Raw genomic sequence first — 19,340 nt, 5'->3', positions numbered from 1 at the left:
TAACAGCAGGGTGCAAGATGCTGGCAGGGAAAGCGTACATGGAACGACATAACCAAGTGGCGGGCATAGTGTACAGGAACATCTGTGCAGAATATGGACTGGAAGCCCCGAGATCGAAGTGGGGAACACCCCCAAAGGTGGTGGAGAATGACCGAGCTAAGATCCTGTGGGACTTCCAGATCCAGACAGACAAGATGGTAATGGAGAACCAACCAGACATTGTGGTAGTGGATAAACAACAGAGGAAAGCCGTTGTGGTGGATGTAGCAATACCAAGTGACCACAACATCAGGAAAAAGGAGAAACTGGAGAAATACCAGGGCCTCAGAGAGGAACTGGAGAAGGCCTGGAAGGTGAAGACCACAGTGGTGCCTGTGGTCATCGGGGCCCTCGGGGCAGTCACCCCCAAACTGGAGCAGTGGCTCAAACAGATCCCAGGAACAACATCAGACATCTCAGTCCAGAAATGTGCAGTTCTAGGCACAGCCAAGATACTGGAGGAGAACCTGAAGCTCCCAGGCCTCTGGTAGAGGACCCGAGCTCAGAGGATGAAAGAGAGAGGGAGAAAGAGACCACCCGCGGAGGGTGAGAAGGGAATTTTATTTTTTATTTTATATATATATATATATACATTGGTAAAATAAAACTTTGTGTAATTTTTCAGTTATAGTTTTCATAACAAAAAATGTCAAAAATATATTAAAATACATATGAAGAAGGATACATTACAGCAAAAATAAAAAAAACAAAAAAACAAAACAAAAAACAATAAAACAGAGGGTTCTGCTTATGAGATGAAGTTACATTTTTGGAGAAGAGTTAAAGTTTTTACTAGTATCTTTAAAGTTAAATTTTTCAACAGAGACAATATACATTTTAAGTCAGTTTCTTGAAAATTATTAAAAGGGGATTTTTTCACTCCATTTCATTTTGTGGTCATAATATTTTGCTAGGATTATAATAAGAGTCACTTGACTGGAAGTTTTCCAACTGAGAAAGGACAACCCCAGTTTACTGAACAGATAATATCGGTTGCGGCTGATTCCCACTTAGGTGTTCGGACTGAAACGTTGGAATCGGCTCAGGTTCTTGGGAAATCGTGTGACGTCATAATGACCTCATAGAGGGGGCGGAGCGCGGACCGGAATCAACTTCTACTTCCTACTTCACAAACACACCAACTTCGCTCTGCGTGGCTCAACCACCTCCCTGCGCGTTTCACGCACTTTTCTCAGGTTACAAGTACCGCAAAGTCCGACTCGATTCGGTTCCGACCCGCTCCGTCCTGTTCGGACCGAACCGTTAACTGGACATTTGGGTCCAGTTAACGGGTTGGGCGGGTTTAATTAGAGAAGTAAGAGTGGAATGGTTCTGATTTGGGATCGTTAATCAGGGGGACACTTTGGAGAAGTTCCTGGACCACCCAGACTAAACCGGACCGGCTCGGTGCTGCAGATTTACGGCCGGACCGGAACCCTGACGTGGGTTGTTGATCATCAGCTGCCCGAACCGGAGCTGCTCCCCTTCCAACCCCGGGCAGGAGGACTCTGACACCCCTGTCCAGATCCTGGTTCTGTACCGTTTCCAGGTTCTGAGCAGCCCCGAAAGGCTCGTCCGGACCGGATCCAACTGTCCCGACGTCCCCCGACCTACTGTTAATGTAAGTCACCTCCTGTCGGAGTGTTTTCTCTAAATCTGCAGTTTTTTTAAATGAAGTCTGGTACTGTGGACAGTTACGCTTTAACTCCTACGCTTTTCTGATGATAAAAAGTACTTTGCGTCCTTTGACTCATTAAAACTCGATCATGATCAGACCACCAGCCCGATGAGTCATGTTCTACTGCAGTTCTGACCCATTATAGAGCTCTGCTCTCTGTCATTCTGGTCGGAGATCCACTGAGCGGATCTCCATTTAAAAATCCCCAAATTTATGTAAGATCGATTTTATCCCGTAACCAGTGTTTGAAAGTAGACCTGTACACTTGAATTATAGTTTCCAATTAAATTTAACGTTTCGTCACCCATAAAACACCAAACTGCATGCACTCATAATTTTAGTTGAAGATTTCACTTCAAGTTTCAGTGAAAATTTATGATGAAAGTTTATATTTGAGCCAAAAATGTGGATTATTTCTGAACCTGAGGTTGTTAACGTTCAGCAGCAGAAGAAGGCGGCTCTGAATAATTAATCTGAGGAGCAGTTTGATCTGTTTGTGCTGCTCATCGATCGGCTCTCATAATCAGATTATGGTGGCTCTGGTCAGTTTGGGGAGTCTGCAGAGATCAGCAGAAAGAGCCGCAGCCTCCTCATCTTCATCACTGTCATCCTCATCATCAGATGTGGAAACGCTTCATGAAGCAGCAGGACGATTTTATTTCCTCCACATTTAATCTGCTCCTGTAATAAACACAAGAACCTGGAAAATGGTTGGAGGAAGTTTCACTGCAGTGATAAACTTCCCAGAATTCCCATTAACACACACACACACACACACACACACACACACACACACACGCACTCAGACACACACAGACACGCAGAAGGAGGAAGGTGTTCCAGTGTTGGTTTTATTGAGCTCCTCCTGGCAGGAGGTGTGTGTGTGATGGATGGTGTTGTTGGGCAGCTCTGGTTCTGTATGTCCCTCCAGGGATCCCCTCACTCCACCTGATCATCCTCCGTGACACATTAGCCTCCGTCTGTCTCCTCCGGCCGCCCTCCATCTTCTCCCTTACAGCTATCAGCTTCACAAACGTCCCGACTGACGGCGGGAAAATCCTGGCTTTCCCTCCGGTTTCATGGAGTTCTGGAGTCAGAAACGGTTTTAATTCTGGAGGAATTAGCCAGCAGCGAGTACCGCTCCCTCCAGGTCAAAGGTCAGGCTCTATCTGCCTGCCTACTGTGTAGACACGAATGGATCAAATGGAGCATTCAAAAATACAGCAGACATATTTGTGCTACGTTAGCTAGCATGTGCTACGTTCAGTACACAGTGGGCATTTATCGTATCGTTTATCGTGATGAATTTCTAAGAATTTTGATTTATCATTTTCACAATGAATTTTAATTAATGATTGAAAAAACCCAAAGCTGTCCGAACTGTCAGGGTTTTTCTGTTTGGTCAGTAACATAAAGTCATATTTTCATACATTTCAGATCACGCCACTCTTCTTTATGTGTGAAGCGTATTACAGTGGGAATGTTTCTCAAGAGCAGTATTTGTGTTTTTGTGTAGTTCATGATTCCTGCAGAGCCTTTAAACCCGAGTGAAAACGGTCGGCTTCTGGATCCGGTTTAAACCAGATACAAACCTGGACGTGACTAACGAGGCTCTTCTTCTTCTCCGCAGGGCATCCTTCGTCCTCCTCTTCCTCCTGGCTTTGACGGGCAGAGCCGTCGGCCAAACCAACGACTCGACAGGTGGGTGACGGGTCGGGGGCGGTCCCTGTGGGCGGTTAGGAGGCGGAGTCAGTGGTCCGAGTCCGTTCCAAACTTCAGAGTTTCTCCTTCAGCTTTTTCTCCTCAAACTGTTTCTGCTTCAAAATGAAACGTTTGAAGGTTTTCTGCAGATTATTTAATCTGATGACGTTAACGAGGTGCCGGGCGTCTCCATGGCGACGGCTCATTAATGTCTGAGGGGGTGACGGATGCAGCTGCTGGGATGATGGAGGAAAACCGCGTGGGATTCTGGGAAACCGGGCTGCTCACGCTGAGCAGCGCCGCTGAGCCCAGGTCGGATTCTGGAAACAGAACCAGAACCGGACTCAGCAGCGCTTCCAGACAGCCGGTTCCACCTGCAGACCCGATCAATAACACAAAATAACAATAACTTCTCATTAATATCTACAGGAAATCTGCTTTCACTTTTAAAACCATTTTTAGGTTTTAATGTAAAAAAAACTTTTTTAAAACGCAACAGCTGCATTTTCCTTTTGATGCTAAAATTTGCACATAGTTTCCAACTGAGTAACAAAAAAATGGATTTAAATAAAACCGACCTGAAGTTTCATTCTGGTCTGGAAATTAAATGTAATTATTCCACAAATAAAAGGACAAGCAGCTAAAACCTGCGTTTATTATTAAAAGTATTTAAAGCTTCAGTTGTTTATCATCTTAGTCAAAGTTTTTAAGAGTCGTGTTTGAAGGTCCAGAGAGCCGGCCGCGGGTCCGGAGCCGCAGGTTGAACTACATGACCTTTAACTTTTTCAGTCTTAATGCACAAAAACCATTTTTTCTCTTCTGAGGCCGAAAAACTCAAATTATTGCTGTTAATTATTGACTCACTTCTTTGCTGCTTCCCTTCCTGCAGTCAAAGCGCTGCACACCAATCACCTGCATATTTATTTTCAGTGAGGAGGTTTTACTATGTTTAGAGAAATGCAGACGCCTCATTTCTGTTTGAAAGGCTGAGATATTTCCACCTGGATGCAGATAAAATCTGTTGTGAGTAAAATTCCTCACATTCATCTCAGTTCTGCTGAACAGAACCGGCTGGAGAAGCACTTCCTGTTTCCTGATGAGGTCAGAGTCTGAAACACGGACGGACGGATGTCTCCCTGCAGCAGCGGCAGGATGCGGACATCTGGAGGGTTTAATAGAAAGACGAATCCTCCGGCAGGGAAAAGCTGACAGGTCAATTACCGACACGCAGCGCGGGGCTCTGTTCAGAGAGGATCCATTAATCCAGAACTCGGCACTCAGATCCAGGAGCTGCCGGGCCGAACCGGGTTCTCCCTGCGCAGGAAGCTAAATATGTTCTCATTTCCCTATCAGCCTAAAAGTTGCTGTTTCTGTATTTTTATTATATTGTTTAAAGCTTTTATGTTCCAATATCTGTTGAAACAAACAAATGTGATCATCTTGTGACCTACTGTTTATTATAATAGTTGGAGCTAACGCCATTAGCACAAGGTTTAAATCTGGTTCTAACACATTAGCAGAAGCTAACGTCCTTAGGACAAGCTATTCAAGCTAGAGCTAACACCTTTAGCAGGAGCAAACATACTATCACCTAGAGCTAACACGATCTTCACAAACTAACAAAATTAGCAGGCGCTAACACTGTTAACACCAGCTATTCAAGGTCGAGGTAACCCCATCAACGACAGCTGACATTATTAGCAGAAGCTAATGTCATCAGCTAGACCTAACACCATTAGCTAGAGCTAACATTTTTAGCAGGGGCTAACGTGAAATCAAAACAGATTGAAGATAATGAATGGATGTTTAAAGTAACAATGAAGCATCTTGAGATCTTTGAAACAATTTTATGTGTGACAAAATGTTTTGATGCTAACCATAACACCTGTAGTTAGCATCTAGAGCTATTTGGTATTTCCAAACAGCAGCCAACAGTGTCCTCTTCCTCCGTTTGGTCCTCCTCGTCTTCATTTCTGCTGTTTATTTCTTCACTGCCTTCAATTTCAAATTGAAGGAGCTAAAAGCTTCATAGCGCCTAGCATGCAACATTTTCCCAGGACCCAGCTTAACAACATGGTGTTAAGTGACAATATTTTATTTCAGTTTTTGAAAACCGTTATCCATCCGTCCATCCATTTTCTTCTTCTACCTGGAAAACTATTATTCCTTGTAAAATAAAGACTATTGTTCAATCCAATCATGGAGACATTTCAGATTTTCCTGTGAGTTATCTTTGTGGTGCTTCTTAAGGAGTTCAGAGTTCTGGTCCTTGGTGGTCCAGTCAAAGTTTGGGTTCTTTGGACGAGCCGTCTGCGGTCACATCGGGGCGTTTCCATGGCGTTGGGACCTTTAAAGGTTTCCTGTCAGTGTAATCGTCCTGCTCCAGTCCAATTAAGCATCTCCTGATGAATGGGGATCATCTGCGGTCTGACCGGACCCGGCTGACTGATCCGCTCTGTCTTTGGAACCATCAGTCAGAAAATCAATCAGAGGGAAATGAGTCGACGCTAATTTAGATGATTGATGTTCGGTGTGAATTCCCAGAGCGACAGTTTGCAGAATCTCCGTTAAAAGCTCTGGTGGTGAGGCGGCTTCATCCTGTTATGGGATGTGATTTGTACCGGTCATGAATGATCCGGTTCTGATCGGGTTTGAAGTTTTGCCGCCATTTTTGTATCTGCAGTTCGACTCTATGCAGACGACGCCTTTTTATTTGCTGAAGATACAAACTGATTATTTCCTTTTAAAGGCAATAAAAGCTGAATGTTTCCTTTGCTTTGGGGGTAAAAACGGGTCCAGACCTTTTGGGTCGACCCAGGTTCTGAGCCACAGAAGATATTTCATACCTTGCATTCATTCTGCATATTAATAAAAACATCTGAAGCAGCAGAGCTTCCAGGACGGCGGTCCGGATCGGAAAACTCTGGTCAGATTTAATGAACCTTTGACTTCCAGCTGCCCGATCGGGTCGGTTCTGTCCAGAAAGCATGTAATGGATCCACCAGCTGATGGACTGCAGTCCTTTAATGAGGCAGAAGTCTGGAAGTCCACCTCTGGAGCGGATCCGGATCCATCAGAACCAGAACCAGCAGCAGGTGTTTGGGTTGTGGAGCTGGTTCCCTCATATGGACAGTATTTGGGTCCAGTTCTCCAGTCAGGGGTCGCTGACCTGTGACCTCTGACCTTGATGGCTCTGTTGGATGTTCCTCCAGACTCTGATCAGAACTCTGAGACTCTGACTGAGTAAAGACTTTAGATCCATTTAAAAATAATTTAATTAGCTGTAGAAACAAATAATAATAATAATGATAATGAAGAACGTAACACAGAACTCTGAATGGAACCTGGTTTGGACCGTCTGTCCCTCCCAGCGCCTCTCCAGAACCAGCAGCAGTTCTGCTGGTTCCGGTCCATAGAACAGGACTGAGCTGTGTTTTAGTCAGAGGAGACTAAATGTCCATGTTGTCCTGGAATCACTGGAGTCCCTCAGGACAGACGGTCGGTCTGATAATCGGATCAGGGTGGACGGAGGGAGGCGTAGTCATCAATATCTAACTGATGGAAAAGCTGCTCTCTGAACATTAAATGGATTTCAGTAGAATCTCATTAAGAGGCGTAACCATGACGACGGTTGCTGTCTTGAAACCGTCGGATCTTTGGTTCTGATCCGAACATCAGCTACTTGTTCTGCAGGCGGTTCTGTTCCGGCCCAAAAGCCCATTAGGCTCCTATTATGAGTTTAAGGAGTGAAAGTTTTTCTGACGGCTGATTGGCTGGTTCATCCAGAGCTGCTTTCTGATTGGACGCAGGAATTTAAATATTTAAAGAAAGTTTTGTGTCTTGCCTTCCTGCCTGTTCAGAACCGATGTGCCACGACTGGGGCGAGTCCAGTGAGGCGGCGGTTCTGGTTCTGGACGGCGAGGCCGGCTGGGTCTCCTGCCCGCTCTTCTCTCACCCGGCCGTCTACAACTACACGATGGCCCAGAGCGCCGGGCACGACCTGGTCTGGTACCGCCTGCTGGACGGCCACGACCTGGAGCAGCCCATCCCCTACAGGTAACCATGGAAACCGCCGACCCACCAGGGGTCGCTGTGACCGGGTTGGTTCTGATTCTGGTTCTGATTGTCGCCTGCAGTGCGCGGGTCAGCAGAGAGCGGGAACGGCTGTGGCTGCAGCCGGCCGTCGCTAACGACACGGGGCAGTACATCTGCATGCTGCGGTGAGTCCCGTTTCCACGGAAACGGACCGGTTCTGGTCGGCAGAACCTGCCCCTGCTTTCGCATATCGTTTCCCTTTGAGCTACAAACTTGTGTGTTTTTCGCTGGAAGCAGCAGAGGAACGTAGAAAAGAGTCAAAGTGGAAACAGAGTGAGGCCAAGAAAAACCCACAAAACCAAGTTCTGCCGGGTTTCTGGGTCACGGCCCAGTTCTGGTTCCTGGCAGCTCAGAAAACCACCAGAAGGTTTGGCGTCCTGCTCACCTCAGATGGTCCCACTCTGACCCGATTCTGGTTAAACAAACTCAGCGGTGGGCACACTTCCGCTAACTGCTAATGTGCTAACAGCAGGGCTAACTTTCCATTTAGCGTTTTGCTAACTTTGAAAACATTTGCTAACATAAATTAATTTCTCCAGATAAATTTATAGCATTGATCACTCAGCTGTTTAATAATCACTTTATACATTTTTTTGTCCTTTTTCATATAAACCTGCTTTGTTGTTTTTTCAAAGGCAAAAACAACATATGGTGAAGTTAGATCAATAACTGATTGATTAGATCAATAACTGATTGATTAGATCAATAACTGATTGATTAGATCAATAACTGATTGATGTTCAGCCACTTTCACACCAACCTGTTCCATTAATCTCAGCAGGAAAAGTTTTTTGTCCAACATTTATCAGGACGTTTCCACTCCACAGTTTCCACTTTCACTATTAAACGGTTTGTTTTCCACCAAACGTTTTATTGATCACCGATAACGATCGTTCCGGGTTTTCGTGCTGGATGGGTGCTGCTCGAGCTGAAGCTAACGTTTACCTCCAGCCGACTGATGATGATGAAATGAAAACGGTTTCATGTTTGGATAAACGTGCCGGTTCTGGTCCGCCTGCAGCAACAAGTCGTCCTGCAGCAGGATCGCCGTGCGTCTGCAGGTGCTGCAGCGGGACCAGGCGGTCCGATCCGCCGGATGCCCGCAGGTTGCCATGGCAGCGACTGAGGAGCTGATCGGCTTCCAGCAGGGGAAGACGCTGACCTGTCCGAACCTGGAGGACGCCTCCAAGATGGCCGACAGCGACCCGACGGTCAACTGGACCTACATGAACCAAGCCATGTCTGTAAGGCGGCGGCGGCGGCCCGTAACCGTTTGGGTCAGAATAATCCAGGTCAGCTTCTAAACGCCGCCATGTTGTCTCCCAGAGGTGTGATCCGTACCCGTTCTGGGACAATCACCGGGAGCAGGTCGGAACCAGGCTCCGGATCTACACCATGCTGATTCCGTATGAGGGCCTGTACATCTGCACGGTCCGGTACCAGCGGAGAGGCGGGTCGCTGAGCTTCACCAGGAGCATCAAAGTCTCAGGGATCTGTGAGTCTGAACCGCCTCCGGAGGTTCAGGTGGTACCAGGCAGACCCGCCCAGGTAAACTCTGCTGTCTTCTGCCTGCAGATCCCACCACCCTGTCCAAAGACCCGACCATCCTCCACCCGACCAACGGGAAGGTCTTCCCAGTCAGAACCAGTAAGTAGCTACTGGACCGGACCGGATCAGCAGAACACTGGTCTGGATCTGCCAGACAGATCGGTCACTGCTAAAGCTTTTCAGCTTGGGGTGTAATATGGAGCTACACTGGGGCCATAAATATTCAATAATTTTTTTTACTGAAAAATCTTTTCAGTTTCTGTTTAACTGAATTTTATCTTGAAACTTTTTTCCAATTTCAAAACTTTTTCAGTTTAAACATAAATGTTTTTCTTGAAAAATAGTTTTAAGTTTACTTTTTTTTCAGGTTTAAAACTTTTTTTTGTCTTTTTTTTTGTTTCAAATTTTATGGCACGGATTTAGCTCCATATAGACCAGATATTTTCAGTGGGTTTGTGTTTTCAAGGCCTTTTGAAGGGAAAAATTACAAAACTATTAGAATAAGAATAATTTAGTTAAAATGTTCGTTTGAGCCCAAAGACCATTGGCAGAACCTGATCCGATGTTCAAATGCGGCGGTGCCGTTCTGCAGCAGAACCTTTACTGCTGACATTTGATCAGGAATTCAAGGTTTAGAGAAGGACTTTCAGGAAGAAGGAAACGAACCTAAACTATTCGTTTAGTTGATCCGTTTTATCCAGTAAACCTGGAGCTCCGTGCTGCATTCAGGGCCGCGTGTTTTCCAGAGCACTGAGGAAGAGGAGGCTGCTCTGGTTCTGATTCTGGTTTGTGTTTCCTGTCAGGCTCAGACGTCCACCTGACCTGCAGAGGCCTGCTTCCTTTCATCATCGACAAACCTGAGCGGGAGATTTGGTGGACGGTGGATGGGAAGAGGGTGGAGCAGCTGAACGACGGCCGCTTCAGCCAGACCAACAGGTAGAGACGGGTTCACAACCAAAACCAACCAGTTCACAACCAAAACCAACCAGTTCACAACCAAAACCAACCAGTTCACAACCAAACCATGTAGAACGTGTGTTTGGGTTTCAGTTGGGGAACAGAGATTTCCTCTGGACTGATGGTGTTTGTCTGAATTGTCCGCTTGCAGTACAATAGATGACCACCGTGACCTGAAAGCAGAGACCATCCTGAATATCAGAGATGTCCAATCTGAAGATCTGCAGCGAAACTTCACCTGCTCAGTGAGAAATGCGCGCGGCTCCATGGCCCGCTGGGTCCAGCTGGAGGAAGAGGGTGAGGAAGACTCTGGGTTGAACACTTGCTGAAGCTCTGTGGGTGCTAATCGGCAGCTGTTCTGCTAATCGGCAGCTGTTCTGCTAATCGGCAGCTGTTCTGCTAATCGGCAGCTGTTCTGCTAATCGGCAGTTATTTTGCTAACCGGCAGATGTTCTGCTAACCGGCAGATGTTTTGCTAACCGGCAGATGTTCTGCTAACCGGCAGCTGTTTTGCTAACCGGCAGCTGTTCTGCTAACCGGCAGCTGTTCTGCTAACCGACAGATGTTCTGCTAACCGGCAGATGTTTTGCTAACTGGCAGATGTTTTGCTAACCGGCAGATGTTCTGCTAACCGGCAGATGTTTTGCTAACCGGCAGATGTTTTGCTAACCGGCAGATGTTCTGCTAACCGGCAGATGTTCTGCTAACCGGCAGATGTTTTGCTAACCGGCAGATGTTCTGCTAACCGGCAGATGTTTTGCTAACCGGCAGATGTTCTGCTAACCGGCAGATGTTTTGCTAACCGGCAGCTGTTCTGCTAACCGGCAGCTGTTCTGCTAACCGGCAGATGTTCTGCTAACCGGCAGATGTTCTGCTAACCGGCAGATGTTCTGCTAACCGGCAGATGTTTTGCTAACCGGCAGATGTTCTGCTAACCGGCAGATGTTTTGCTAACCGGCAGCTGTTCTGCTAACCGGCAGCTGTTCTGCTAACCGGCAGATGTTCTGCTAACCGGCAGATGTTTTGCTAACCGGCAGATGTTCTGCTAACCGGCAGATGTTCTGCTAACCTGCAGATGTTTTGCTAACCGGCAGATGTTCTGCTAACCGGCAGATGTTCTGCTAACCGGCAGATGTTCTGCTAACCGGCAGATGTTCTGCTAACCGGCAGATGTTCTGCTAACCGGCAGCTGTTTTGTTTCCAGTGTCGCTGCCCTCCGTGGAGCTGGGCTGTGGCCTCAGCGTCACACTGGTGCTCATGCTGCTGCTCTTCGTGGTTTATCACGTCTTCTGGCTGGAGCTGCTGCTGCTGTACCGCTCCTGGTTCGGCACCGATGAGCGGCACACAGGTAGGCTCCCCAACTCAGCACCTCCAGGATACGGGACACTACGGTTTGGCTTAAAGCATCCCAGCTGATGCAGGACATTTTTTACACACGGCTGAGCCGCGCGGCGGTCCGACTCACGGCCTTTCAGAGAGGAAAGGTCTGCAGCACTGCCATATTTTCACTGTTTATTTTACTGACTGCACTCTGAGCTTTTAGTGTATTAAACCGTTCATAAAAACAGAGCGACACCGTCAAACACCCAGACGTGTTTTATAGCAAAGCTTTTAAATCTGAGCACCACCTGCTCTGCTGCCAGTTAAATATACAAAGTGAAAGCTGTAAACATCTTCCTGCAACTCGGGTCCAAACTCTGCAGATCTTTAAGAACTGAGAAATAAATGACGTCACCTAAAATGTCAAATAGATCCGATATCGTGGGGGATTTTCTGCTTTCTCTCAGGCAAAACCGGTTTCACAAAACATGTTGAGACAAGATCTCAGAATTAGTAGAGAAGGAAAATTATCTGTTTTTTGTGTAAAAAATTAAAAAAAACCAAAAAAAAAAACAGTTTTGACACATTTGGAAACCGCACACAGCACTTTAGAGATAAAACCCCTAATCATTAAGTTTACTTTAACTGATGATTTTATATTAAATTCTCCTCTTTAAAAGTGAAAAATAATTTTTAAATTATTGGTAAAAACTTTAACACATCAGAATTTCTCCTCAACAGATTCTAATAAATCATAACCAGTTATTTCAGCTGTGTTTGATATCATTTTTTAATGTAAAGTTGAATAAAACTTAATCTCACGTTTCTGACCAAGCAGCAAATAGCAACCTGGCCTAGCCTAGCTGAGTTTAGCTTTGCATAGTTTACCTCATAAGTTCAAAATGTTCTTAATTTATCTGATTTTCCACCCATCCATTTTCTAACACCCTAGTGGAGTCAGGAGGTGCTGGCGCCTCCAGCTAACGTTCTGGGCGAGAGGCGGGGTCACCTGGACAGGTCGCCAGTCTGTCGCAGGGCAACACAGAGACAGACAGGACACACACACACCTAGGGAGTTTAGAGAGACCAATTAACCTTATAGTCATGTTTTTGGAGGAACATTTTGGGAGGAAGCCGGAGTACCCGGAGAGAACCCACCATGCACAGGGAGAACATGCAGACTCCATGCAAAAGGCCCCGGGCCGGGAATCGAACCCAGAACCTTCTTGCTGCCAGGCAACAGCTGGCACTGCACCACTGTGCAGCCCTCATCTGATTTTATTTTAGCTTATTTTATGTTGAATGATCTCAACTCACAGTAGCTTAGCATAGCCTATATTAGTTCCCTTCTGTTGCAGAGTTTGGTTTAGCTTAGCTTTCCTTGAATTAGCTAATCATATCTAGTTAAAGGTAATTCTGCTTACTTTTGCTTAATTTATCTTATTTTGGTTTAGGCTACTTTATCTTTTACATTTTAGCTTACCTAGATTTAGGTTAGACTGAGTTAGCTTAGCATACTGTACCTTGACTTAGCTTAGTTAGGTTATTTAGCATAGTTTACTGTTTACTGGGTAGGCTAAATGCTATTTCAGCTTTCTTCTGCTTAGCATAGCTTACCTTACTTTAACTTAGCGTCTATTAAGGTTTGTTACTTCAGCTAATACTGGTTTAGCATGATCAACATTAGTTTGGCGTGTCAAAGTTATCTTTATTTTGTCTTCTTTTTGAATAGCTGGCTTTGGTTTAGTTTAGATGATGTTAGCTTATTTTACCTTGACTTGGCTTGTCCTAGTTTAGCTTAGCTTGCCTTAGCAAGTTAAGCTAAACTAGTTTATCTTAGCAAGCTAATAAATGCAAATATTAGCTAGTTTAGCTAAGCTAAACTATTAGCTAAACTAAGCTAAACAAATATTAGCTAGTTTAGCTTAGCTAGTTTAACTCCGGTTCCGGAGGAGCACAAACCAGTCCAGCCTTAGCAGCAGTAACCTATCCCTTCAGGATTAGTTTAGCTCACTTGGCTTAGCTTTAATACCTGCCGTTAATCCTGGCTGAACTTTTTTAGGTTCCATAATCTTGGTGTCGATTTTGTTGTTTAGCTTTACTTTAATTTTCTGTCCTGAAAAGTAGAAAAATACTCAACCAGTTTGTCTTATTTGGAAGGTTGAAGGAGGAAGCCTCCTCTCTCTGCAAACAAAATGGCAGCATGAGTTTAGTCACAGATGAGCCTGAAGTAAAACTGTTTGATCGTGAGCTGCACGGTTTACTTTGTTTGAGCCGTTTGAGTGAAAAGATCTGAGGAAATAACCCAGCGTTCTGAGGAACACTGACCTCAGATCAGATAAAACCACATCCTGCCGATGAACGTTTGCAGATATTTTCCCCTGCTGGTGTTTCAGACGATAAGGAGTTTGACGTCTACATCTCGTATGCGAGGAACAGCGAGGAGGAGCAGTTCGTCCTGTCGACGCTGCGCAGCGTTCTGGAGAACGAGCTCGGCTACTCCGTCTGCATCTTCGACCGGGACAGTCTGCCAGGAGGGAGTGAGTTCCTCTAAACCTCCACCCTTCACTCATTCATCACCCTTCACCCCTTCATCCCTCCATCTTCCGTTGCAGCCATCACAGACGAGACGCTGAGCTTCGTGGCTCGCAGCCGGCGCCTCCTGGTGGTGGTCAGCCCCGGCTACGCCTCGCAGGGCTCCCAGGCGCTACTGGAGCTGAAGGCCGGCATCGACAGCATGGCGCTGGGCGGCCACCTGCGGGTCATCCTGGTCCAGTACCGGCCCGTCCAGAGGCAGAGCCTGGTCCGGGAGCTGCGGCGGGCCCGCGTGGCGCTGGCGCTGGTCCGCTGGCAGGGGGACAAGTCCAAGGAGCTGACGTCCCGCTTCTGGAAGCAGCTGAGGGTGGAGCTTCCTGTGAGGAGAGCCGGCAGGGAGGAGCAGCAGGGCAGCAGCAAGGAGGCGGCGCTGATGAGGCTCATCAGCCAGAACAGCACCAACTCCCAGACCGGCCTCATCAGCAACACGACCAAAACGCCTCAGAAGGTCCCCAACTCTGCAGCCTGACCCGGAACCGGAGGAGCACAGACCAGTCCAACCAGTCCAGAGTCAGACTGTCAGACCCACTCAGAGGATCGAGGGTTCTGCCCTGGTACCAGCTGATTGGTTGGTCCTGGAGGACAAGAAGGCTGGATTCATGGAGAGCCAGAGGGGGTCAAAGGTCAACCATTTTCTGCTGAACGTGACAGTGACCTGAGCCAAGAGTCTGGCTCAAACCGGGTCAGACACTCGGGCGCCATTTTTAAAGTTAGCTTCGATAATTTGGGATATTTAGTTTGACATACGGGAGAAAAACAGAGGTTAATTTCTAAAGTCATATTTTCATTCCACCATGTTGCTCATTCATTTATAAATGTCACAGATTCAAACAAATATTTAATTAGCAAGCTAAATATTTACCTCAACTGAGGCTGCATATATTTAGTTAACTAATATTCAGCTTCAAACTAAACCAGGTGTTTAGTTTGAAGCTGAATATTTAGTTTTTTTATTCTGGAGCAAAGTGTTGTTCACCTCCACAGTTTGCAGGCTGGTTTTCTGCTCCTCGTTTTCTGTCTGTTTTATCTGACTTCAGGTTTTCTGCAGACCAAAATTCACAAATTGCATAAAACTCAGTATTCCCCATAACACCAGTGTCATAAATCATTTTCTTCATCTTCTCATTTCTATTTTGAACCTTTTCTGTGTGATAAAATGTTTTACTTGTTTTCACTCTGAATGTTTTGACGATCATGAATGTTGAATGAAACCATATTTTTCAAACAAAAAAGTCACATTTATTTTCTAAAATTGGATTTGCAGTTTTATCAGAAAGGGCTTAAACTAGCTAAAGATCTGTCAGGAATCGATCAGTGAATGTTCTCCATGCGTCACCTGGTGGTCAGTAGAGGAACTGCATGTTTCATCAAAGACATTTGATTGGATCAATTTGAAGAGAAACCAACATGGAGATGAAGGATTGTGTCATCTGCATAGAGGCGGATTGAATAAGGACATTTTAATCCACTGAAACGTTAAAATATTGTCATTTCTGTACATTATTTAATTTCTTTTTATTTGATCAAATATCTGCCTACAGTTTAATCAGTTAAAATATATTTTTCGGGTTGAAAAAAGGCGATGCTGTTTAACATTTTATGGGTCAGTATTTTAATATTAGAAGGCATTCTGCACTTTGTCATGCTTTGCTGCATCTGTTTTTTATATATATTTTCTTTTTTAATTAATTAAATAATATTTGCATTTATTTCTGCTTTCATCAATCATTTAACTTTTTCTCATTAATATTTGCTGTTCAAAAACACGACAGATTTTATGGCATTGATTTCATTTCATCTTCATAAATGGATCTTGGAAATAAGAAAGTCAAAGTAATTTTTCTGCCTTTTATTTATTTTTTATTTTTATGTAAATACTTATTTTCTTTTCCAGTGTGCTGGATAAAAGCAGGTAAAAATGGCACGGCAGATTTTTTTTTTTTTTTGTTAAGAAAACATTTCTCATTTCTGCTTTTAGTCAGAGGAAATATTTCTTCATTAAACATTTTTAATCCTCCACCTCAAGAAAAAAAAGGACTTTAATCTAGATTGACCTTAATTTATGAAAATGGTGAGGCTTAGGAAGTGGGTTCCTTAAAAAAACCTTTCGCCTTTCAGGGCCTCCATACCAAACAAACAAAATCAGTGAATTTTTATGCCACATAGTTCCATTTTATATCATAATCAAGTAACTGTTAGCTTTGGTTCATATAAAGATGCTATTTATATCAAATATGAATTAAAAGAAATTTGATTTCCTTATTTAAAGCCTTGAAATTGGGCCTCTGTCTCTTTAAGAAGCTCCTGCTCTTTCTGAAGCTCCGCCTCCAGGAAGTCGTCCCAACATGGCTCCTCTATTAACCCTTTCATGTTTTTACCAGCGTTGCTCTGAGCAGCAGCTCCTGTAAGGAGCTCAGCAGCTGGTTGCTAATTGCTGTTGGCTAGTCTGAAGGAGCTGAGTGGGGGAGGAGCTGCGCCTCGAAGGCGAGGCTAGGTCCACCCAGGCGTTTTGCAGCTGAATGGTTGCCATGGAGATTAAAGGATTTCTCAAACATGCATGAAAGAATCAACACTGCAGGTTTGTTTTTGATGAATAAAATACATTAAAACATAATGCAAAGATCAGAAAAGTAAATTTTATTTGATCCTGCCCCTTTAAGAACCAGCAGCTCACAGGCCTGCAGACTCCCACTAAACAAAACTTAAAGGTGGAATCGTTCAGTCCTCTGAAGAAACGTCGTTTCTGGTGTGAAGCTGTCCATGTTTGAGTCGCTTCTCCTCTGTCTCAGGTCTGTCCGAGTCCATCCTGGAGTCCATGCGGCGCAGCCGGCGCCTCCTCTTCGTCCTCAGTCCCGACTTCCTGGCGGAGAAGAGCTTCAGCCTGCTGGAGTGCCGTTTGGGTCTGTACCTGCAGCGCGGCCAGCGGGCCTCCATCCTGGCCGTGGTCTGCCGCTCCGTCAGCAAGCTGCCCTGCGTGGAGGCGGCCCAGCTCCGCCATGCCGCCATCTGCACCGCCACCTGGCGGGGGCGCCGGTCCGAACCGCGGCGGTCCCGGTTCTGGCTGCGGCTGCGGCTGGCGCTGCCGGTCCGGCCACTCGCTCTGGGCCGGCGGCTCATCGACAGCACGTCGTCGCACTCCGACCTGGCGGCTCTGGCTCTGCAGAGAGCTCAACGCATCCGGAACCAGAACCGCAGGGACCGGGCCGGGCAGAGCCGCACGGGCCGCAGGGCTTCAGCCAATCACAGAAAGACTCCGTCCAGAGGGAGGTGTGGCGTCAGGAGGGAGGAGGTGCTGCAGCACAGCAGGAGGTGCTCCGGGTGCGCTGGGTTCATGGGCCAGGTAGAGGATAGGCGGGCGGAGATTAGACGGGAGACCCAGATGCAGCTGGAGCTGCGTAACGGGACCGACGCTGTCTCAGAAACAGACTCCATCATCCCTGACTCCGCCCACAAAGCACATAGCCACGCCCCATCACCAAACCACGCCCCTGACACCCATGACCCCGCCTCCTTCTGTCAGCAGGAAGTGGATACTTCCAGGACTTCAGAGGAAAATCGGTCAGGTGAAAAGGGGGAGGAGCTTATGCTTGAGATGGCGCAAACCGCACCCCCAACAGGAAACCCGGCCTAGCCGTTCATTTCCAAGATGTGAATCGTTCTCTGATTGAATCGGTGAACTTTTGGACTAATCTGAAGGAGTTTGATTACCTTTTATAGGGCTTAATAGTTAACACTACTCTGGATTTAACAATGAAGAAAAGCCGGAATCAGAACTGTTGCTGCAGCATTTTAGATCTGCTGAAGACGTTTTACTGAGTTCTTTCTGCTTCCTGATAGTAAATAATTACTGCATTCCAGCCTTGAAGAAACAATTTCTTTGCATCATTCTGGGACAAAATATTCTTAATATTATCAATATTATGGAGGCAAAAGGAGAAAGTAGAAAACTGTTTAGTGATTTAAACATTCTGACATTATTAGTGAAGTCTCTGTTTTTCATAAGCATTTCAGATACAAATCTAAAGCAGATATACGCCTGCATGGAGCACGTTTCTATCTCTACGGAGCTAAATTAGGGTCCATAAAGTATGTTCAAAAATAATCATTGGAATCTGAAAAATAATTTCAAAACTGAAAAAACGTTTTAAACTGAAAGATAATTTTGAAACAAAAAAATAAAACATTAAATTTATTCTCAAAAGAGAAGAAGCTGGAACAGGAAAAGTTTTGAAACTTAGTGTTGAAAATGATAAATATTTTTGAAACTGATAAAAGTTTTTAAACTGAAAAGTTTTATGATTCCATTAAAAAATTTAAATTGGAAAAAATTTACTGAAAAATAATTCCACAGCTAAAAACATTTTGTAACTGAAAAATCATTTTTGACACTAGAAAAATGCAAAACAGTTCTTCATACTGGTATATTTTATTTCAATTTCAAAACCCATTTCTTGAACAAACTTTGTGGCCATAATTTAGCTCCATACATCAGCAGCTGAATTCAGATCGGCTCAAACTCCTGATAATTAATGAAGACATCAGATCCAATCTGCTCCTTTTTTCAGCCTGCATGAAAAACATTCAAATAAACTTTTAAAAAAAATAATGTTTCCACTCACGTTTTTATTTACTCTTGAATAAAATTATTAAATTAACAGCAACAACTGTAACATGTGGTTTATCTAAAGCTGCTGTTGAGGCTGCCATCTGCAGGGGGCGCTGCTGGTTTTTCATTCCTTCCCATGTGTTGCTTTTTCATTCAATTAATAAATATAAATGATGGGAGAAAATCTTTGAATAACCTGGAATGTGAAACACTCGATACTATCTAAGGTTTTGCAGTGAAATCCTTCCTTTTGGTGGTAAAATGAAGTAGGAAACATATTCACATCTTGCACATCTACCTGTTTGAACTTCATTTATTATCCTGCCTGGTTTTAAATATGACACTCAACTCTTGAGATTTTAGTTTGTGCAAAGTTTGATTTGCAAAATAAATCTCCCTCCTGTGTAAAGTCTCAGGTCAAATGAAGCAGAAACGTCTTAAAGAAATCAGAATAAATATAAGAAAATAAAACGTGAAAAATGCTGAACGTCTTGTTCCAGGAAAGTAAAATCACAGAAAATGTAATTTTACAGATAAAATCAGGCTTTTAAGCATCACATCACAGTTAGATTTGAAACATGTTGCGGCTTCTGCATGAGCTGATCAACGGCCCAAAACGAGGCAGGAAGCCATCATCTTTAAAATAAACCTCAGTTCATCTCCTCCCAGCCTCCAAACGAGAGAGAGAAGGATTTCCTGATAAAGACGGAGTGGAAACTCCGACCTTGCTGAGCTGGGAAAACATTTAATTCCCCATTAATTACCCGTCTGTGAGCCAAGCTAATCTCTGCTGTAAACAGG

At 44.9% G+C, this 19,340-nt stretch overlaps 2 protein-coding genes across 2 annotated transcripts; both read left to right on the top strand.

Annotated features, from left to right (window-relative positions):
• Positions 1-1,186: 1,186 nt before the first annotated feature.
• Positions 1,187-15,642, top strand: il1rap (interleukin 1 receptor accessory protein). Its single transcript, XM_015013121.2, has 12 exons — positions 1,187-1,660; positions 3,348-3,418; positions 7,279-7,474; positions 7,555-7,638; positions 8,535-8,757; positions 8,840-9,008; positions 9,089-9,160; positions 9,865-9,997; positions 10,170-10,315; positions 11,223-11,366; positions 13,735-13,878; positions 13,954-15,642. Coding segments are annotated over exons 1-12 (1,833 nt in total). The 5' UTR covers positions 1,187-1,658; the 3' UTR covers positions 14,403-15,642.
• A 136-nt stretch (positions 15,643-15,778) lies between these two features.
• On the top strand, positions 15,779-18,539 carry LOC148155698 (uncharacterized). Its single transcript, XM_088011525.1, has one exon. It carries the CDS (start codon positions 16,749-16,751, stop codon positions 17,562-17,564), a length of 816 nt encoding a protein of 271 aa, XP_087867651.1. The 5' UTR covers positions 15,779-16,748; the 3' UTR covers positions 17,565-18,539.
• Positions 18,540-19,340: the final 801 nt, after the last annotated feature.

This window comes from Poecilia mexicana, unplaced genomic scaffold, assembly GCF_051168715.1.
Source record: "Poecilia mexicana isolate PSO_F unplaced genomic scaffold, ASM5116871v1 scaffold_13, whole genome shotgun sequence".
In the NCBI taxonomy this organism is placed as follows: domain Eukaryota; kingdom Metazoa; phylum Chordata; class Actinopteri; order Cyprinodontiformes; family Poeciliidae; genus Poecilia; species Poecilia mexicana.
Note: the sequence above shows the minus strand (reverse complement) of the source record. Positions and strands in the feature narration are given on the sequence as shown.